The sequence below is a fragment of the Vigna unguiculata genome, chromosome 6, assembly GCF_004118075.2.
Source record: "Vigna unguiculata cultivar IT97K-499-35 chromosome 6, ASM411807v1, whole genome shotgun sequence".
Lineage (NCBI taxonomy): Eukaryota > Viridiplantae > Streptophyta > Magnoliopsida > Fabales > Fabaceae > Vigna > Vigna unguiculata.
Window position 1 is genome coordinate 15,890,469 of NC_040284.1, and position 6,698 is coordinate 15,897,166.

General features: G+C 31.5%; 1 protein-coding gene across 4 annotated transcripts; it reads right to left on the reverse strand.

Moving 5' to 3' along the window:
* Positions 1-3,054: 3,054 nt before the first annotated feature.
* Positions 3,055-6,439, reverse strand: LOC114186870 (transcription termination factor MTERF2, chloroplastic-like). Of its 4 annotated transcripts, XM_028074916.1 has the most exons (3): positions 5,107-6,437; positions 4,924-4,995; positions 3,055-3,565 (listed from the first exon to the last, which is right to left on the reverse strand). In XM_028074916.1, the coding sequence occupies exons 1-2, from the start codon at positions 6,115-6,117 to the stop codon at positions 4,933-4,935; spliced, it is 1,074 nt and encodes a 357-aa protein (XP_027930717.1). In that variant the 5' UTR covers positions 6,118-6,437; the 3' UTR covers positions 3,055-3,565; positions 4,924-4,932. The 4 variants fall into 4 exon arrangements, with proteins under 4 accessions (XP_027930717.1, XP_027930714.1, XP_027930716.1 ...); XM_028074913.1 differs by having other exon boundaries at positions 4,924-6,439; XM_028074915.1 differs by having other exon boundaries at positions 3,055-4,995.
* Between the last annotated feature and the right edge of the window lie 259 nt (positions 6,440-6,698).

Genomic DNA, 6,698 nt, shown 5'->3' on the forward strand with positions numbered 1-6,698 from the left:
CCCATAATCAACATTAGAATAATCTATTAAGCTAGGGGAGGCCCATGAAGGATGCCATAAGCCAAAGGAGACAATTCCCTTAAGATATTTCAAAATTCTTTTAATTGCTACAAGATGGGTTTCTCTAGGACTAGATTGAAACCTAGCACATACATAGGGATGACAATGGGTCGAGTCAGGCACGAATAATGCCTACCCGCAATCCGACCTGCAACAAAAGAATTCACCCGCTACCCGCCTATTTACCCGTCGGGTACCCATTTAAGAAATACCTACGGGGTTTTAAAACCTGCAGATACCTATGGATACTCGCGAATATTTAAAAAAAGATATTTTATATTTTTTAAAATAAAATTACAAAAAATATAAAATAAAATAAAATATTAATTTAATTTAAATTTAATCTTATGAAATATAAAATAAATTTTAATTTTAATTAAATTTTACTTAATAAAACATAAATTTAAGTTTAATTTTTTCTAGGTAACGAGTACGACGGGTACAAATAGTATGATATCCACACCCAACCCATTTATAAATGGGTATTAAAATACTCGGTACCCGCAAGTAACAAATACTTGTGGATATTAACTATCTGTCACAGATTTTATCCACAAATACTCGCGAACACATGTATTTTGTAGACATATGCATATGCTTTGCATAATATCTGGCCTACTAGTAGTGAGATACAATAAGGATCTTATCATGCCTCTAAGCATAGTTTGATTAACATCCGTACCTCTCTCTTCCTTATCCAAGTAGCATGATGTTGCCATAGGAGTGGCTACTTCCTTAGCTGTATCCATACCAAATTTCTTTAAAACTTCCTTATAGTACTTGGATTGTGATATAGGTTCAATCTTCCTTTTGCTTAATTTGCAATCCAAGAAAGAATGTCAATTCTCCCATCATTGACATTTCAAATTCTCACTGCCAGTGGCGGAACTTGACCAAAAATTTTAGGGGGGCCAAATTATATTTGTTATATATAATTTTTTTTAATTAAAAAAATTAATTTTTTACATCATTTTTTATTCAAAATAAGTACTCATGACAATATAATCCAAACAACATAACAATAATATATGTGAAAGAGTAACATAAAGTTTATCATCAACAATAATATATAAAAACAAAAACAAAAGTTACTTTTAGTCAAAATGGTTATCCAACTTTTAAAACCTATAAAAAAACATTCAAAAAGTTAAAACATGTTAATGACAATCAACTTATTGCAAATTAGAATTCAATGAAAATAAACTCAATTACATGTAAGAATGAAAACATCTGAGTCAAGTCCTTCCCTTGATTTTTTACTAAAAAGATAGCACGGTAAGCCATACGTAGCATCTCTTAATGGCAATCATCTTTACCAGACAACGGATAATTTTCTATATGCATTTGATATGGACCCCATTTTAGATAAGCCCTTCGTACCTCATCAATTTCATTTGGTGGGTATTGTTAGATTTGAAGACGCTTCCTCGGATCACGTTCTAAAGTATTTTCAAATTCATTATATGTAACTTTAGGAACCTTAGAGAGTTGTTTTTTGTTTTCTTCAATATTTGGATTATCATGAAGTTTCTCAATTTTAGATGACGTAAATGCGTTTTTTTCATCTTCATCACAAGTCTTCCTCTTGAAAAAAGAATAAATTCTTTTACTCTTTATCATAATTTTTCTAATATAAAATTGTCAATTCTTTTACAAAAAAATAAAATTATGAACACCCTAAATTAAATCTTAAAAGCAAGACTCGATATTTTAAGAAAACTAATAACTTCTAAATGATTAGCTTCTCTTACCTTTCCTTTACACAACTTCAAAGCCTAAAATAGTTCTATCTACACAAAGAATAGTTTGATCAACAATTAAAGCATGATTTTATGATCTCTAACAGATAGAGATATGCCTAGAACATAGAAAAGCCACATACAAGAGAAAAACAAATTGCTTTAAAAAAAAGAAGGGAAAAAAATGAACTTACTCAAAAGAAGAAATTGTTCCGTCCAAAATATTTATTAACTGTTCAATTTTGTCGTAATGCAATTTGATTTTGAAAATAATAAGGAAACGATGGTGAAAATTGAGATGAAAATAAAATGAGAGAAAAAGATGGAAGCACAGAAGAGAAAAACTAAATAAAAAAATATAAGAAATTATAATAGAAAAAAAGCATGATTTTTAAATTTAAGAAAAATAATTCAAATTAAATTAATATAAATAAGGTAATAATATATAAATAAAGTAATAATATATAAATATATATTTTTAAAATATATAAAAAATAAAATAAAATAAAAATCAATTAATATAAATAAAATAATAATATATAAATATTATTTTTTAAATAAATAAAAAAAAGGAAAAAAAAAATGGTTGGAGGTGCCACAGCTCTCCTCTGTCCTAACCTTATTCCACCCCTGCTCCCTGCATAATATTTGCAAATCCTTCACAAAAATAGTTATCATTTGATCCAAAATTATATCATCCACATACACTTGAATAATTAAAATATGTTCACCTATTTCTTAATGAATAAAGTTAAATCAACCTTTCCTCCAATAAAATCATTTTATAATAGAAATGTACTAAGTCTTTCATACCAAAATATATCTAGGAGCTTGTGTTAATCCATATAGTGTTTTTTCAATCTATAGATGTGATTTGTAATCCTCAAAACTAGGAAGTTGTTCTTCATACACATTTGTCTTGATAAACCCACTAAGAAAAACATTCTTAACATCCATTTGATACATTTTAAATTTCATTCTTGAAGCATAAGTAAAAAGTAAGCATATAACCTCTAACCTCGTAACCAGAACATATGTCTCATCATAATCTATACATTATTCTTAACTATATTCTTTTGCAACAATCCTAACTTTATTTTTGGTTATGTTTTCATTTTCATCCAACTTGTTTCTAAACATCCACCTTGTTCAAATGATTAAATACATAACACGAAACTGCATTTTGTCCTTAGTCAATCTAATTGCTTGGTATGTTGGTGATATTACACTGACATGTTCTTATCAGTTCACCAAGTATTCAAATTTTCTAAGTACCAGAAGATCAATCACAAAATCTTGTTCTTACATCCATTCCACACTCAACTGTCAAGTTAAGAGAATTCCCAGCAGTCTTCTTTAGATCAATAGAACCATTCCAATCACTATCGACAGAACTTCCAAGATTTCCATTTCCATTACAGTACCAAATACTCTAAAACTAATAATTCCTTTTAAATGTCTCAACACTCTTTTATCTATACCAAAGTGTCAAACTTGACGAGTACATGAACTCTGGTATAGTAGCAGTCAAGTGAAACAAACAGCCAACTAACTTTCATACTGAGTTACATTAGTTTTCCCATCACCATCATTCTCGAAAACTTTTCATTTACTACAAAAGGAGTACAAACAGGATTACAACTCTCCAATATGAACATTTTCTTTTCAACTCTGTGTTCTTCCTGGCGAGAAAGATTCCTTCTTCAGGGTAATGCATTTCCATTCCCAAAATACCTCATCACTCCAATACCGATAATTTCAGAAACCTGCAACATGCTCAATTAAAAATAGTATACATAATCGTAAATATTTAAGTTTTGTCTATGATACTCCTCGTTTTTCTGTGACTTGTTTAATCTCAAATGTTTTAATTTAAACTAATGAAGCAAAAAAGGTCTTAATGGGTGCCCTAGTCACAACACAACATCAAGCCTATCATATTTAACTATTTATAACATTACGTTACCAGCATTTCTTCATATATAAATCATAAAACATGCCATAATCAACATATTGTATAAACCATGGCATCAAAATATGAAATTAGCAAAATTGAGCTCAAAATCTCAAGGAGTAATCCCCTTGCATATGCATGCCATTAGTCGGAAAAATAGATACGGTCTTAATCAAGTCTGAAATTTCATCAACATTTACACAAAATTTGTTGAGATTATAACACTCAAACATCAACCAATCCAATCATGTCCTGGTCTTAGTCAAGTCGACAAGAGCTCAATCAAAAATCGCATTGAAGAGAAAATACGAAAAAGAATGACATAAATTAGAAGATATAAAGAATTTCAGATTCTTAACTTCTAAGTAGAATTTGAAATTCTCTAATCTTGAGTATCCCAATTACTCATAATATTCTAAAATTTCAATTTCTTTACTAACAAATATGATGTTATAAAAAAATTTAAATTCTCTAAAAAATGAATCAACCTCCTAAATTTCTTTATCCAAACACATTATTAAGAAAACAAAGTTGTACCCTAAAAATCTGCTATATCTTTTGGCTGTAAGGACAATGTTCAATTCAATGCGAGAAAGCACAAAACCTAGTCTTTCCTAACAATATTCAATGCTACTCAACCCATGAGAACATCATTATTAGATATCTTCATTAAAGAAACAATACTTTGACTACTAACATCATTTTGTAATTTGCCATAACTTATAATCCTTAAAAGCAAAGATAAACAGAAGATGAGAAAAGTTCAAAACTATATGAATCCATGACTTCATATAACGGTATGCAATATGCACTAACAAGATATAGTGACAATTTCAAGTTCAATGGAATCAAAAGCTAGGGCTTTTAAGACAACTAAACAGAAATCATTTATTAAAAGAACTGTAAAAGTACCACAACTAAATGCAATTTGATTTGATTGAAATTGAAAAACAGATTCACAATCAAGAAATTAAATTGAATATCACAAAGTATGTAGATTTATATATTTGATTATAAAATCTATATGCTGTAAATATGACCAAAACCCTACAGTTAAGTGAAAATAAATTCACAATAATATCGACTCAAAAAGCAAAAGCAGACAGAGCATAAGTTCACTCCAGCGTTGAAATAGAGGAGTCAAAAGTTAGGAAAACAGCCTGCATAAACCTTCAAAGATTACTTAACATCATCATGATGAATTAATCCGTTGTAGACATCTGGTAATAAAGGCAAATGTTCCTGGAAATCAATGACAAATTTCTTCAAAAAGATTTCCTCGGTAAAGCCCATATAGGAACTGAAACTCATATTGCTCTTAAGCAAATTTTTTGATTTCAAAATTTTAATTACCGAGAATCTAGGGATAATCCTCTTCTCCAAGTTGTAGGCCAGAACAGGAGGACATGCAGCAATATCTAATGATGACAAACCCATATCCTTCACTAGGAAAGTCATTTTCTTCGTAATGGTTTCCTCCGACAACTTCATAAAATTCGGAAACTTCACAAACGCTTGAAGAGTCATTTCCCAGTTCCAGCCCCACTTCTCATAAATCTCAAATCTGGATTCCCATGCCCCTTTACGCATCGTTAAAAGCACTTGGATAGCCATGACAAAAGTTGTTTTCTTATGATCAAACCCAAATTTCTTAACTCTCTCGACAACTTCCACAAATCTTGAATGCTTCACCATTGCTGCAGAGGGGAAGTTGACCATCAGCAGAGAGATTGAGCCCTGAGGCACACCATACTGCCTCAGGATCCCGATGTTAGGTACCAAGTCATTCAATAGGTCACAATATGTGAAACCAAGTGGGGCATTTTTCAAAACTCTAACAACTTCCAGATCATCACGAACTACACTCCTGATAATCTCGTACCGTGGCACAAGGCATTTTCCCAGGCTCCTTAGCAAGATTAAGGGGTTTTCATGCGCTATCTTATGGATGACAGTGTTGGAAACACCAATAGAGTTGAAGAACTTGAGTTTGGGCAAGAGGGTCTTCTCCACACTTGCTACAAGCAACCTGGGATTTTTCTCAACAAGTTTTGCAACCTGATACTTGGAGAATCCATAGTTCTTGAGAGTGTCAAGAACAGCATTTGGACCATTTGGGGTTTTCAAATTCACCCTCTTGGAGAGTTTCCTGGCCAATTCCAGGGACAACCCACACGAGTTGCTGAGGTAAGACACAGTAAAGGTGTCACCTTTGTGGCTGTCCTCAGCAGAAGTGAATGTGTTGAACATAAAAAGAGAAGCATGGTGTTTGTGTTGCTGCAGAGAACCCAATTGGAATTGGGTGCTTCTGCAGTGTGTGAAGGACGCAAATACTCTAGTTATAATGAGAATACGAGGCACCATTTACTTACTCAGATTTCAATGTTCTACTAATGTATTCTTTTGAACGCTGCAACCTTCGATGCAAACTCTTAAGCTGACTTCAGAGCAGGGTGGTCGAAGCTCCAATGGGGGCAATGAAGATAATGAACTTGATCATGGGGACAAACAAATGGGCTTTTGATTGAAGAATGCGTAGTTTTAAAATTGAGAGGAATGAACGAGAATTGCTCGGCGTAATTTGGTGCTATGTAGCGGCTAGTTTTCTAGGTAGAATTGTTATGCCATGGGGTTTGGCATGAACTTTTTTCGTATTAAACCAAAGAAAATTGGGATCGAAATATTCCGTTTTTTATCAATTTAAACTAAACCCCCTTTTTTCTTTTTTTCATAGTGAGAATTTGGGACCAAAGTTTTGAACTTTTTTACGGCAAACTAGTCGGATTTCGACTATTCCCGGGACTGGCTCGATTTTTTTATTTATTTATTTTAAAAGGTTTTAAACAATTGAACTAAAAATTTTATAATTGTAAAATTAAATATTTTAGATGCGATTTTTTAAATGATTATTGATTAAAATTCCAATTTAAAAGATAATTTACTTA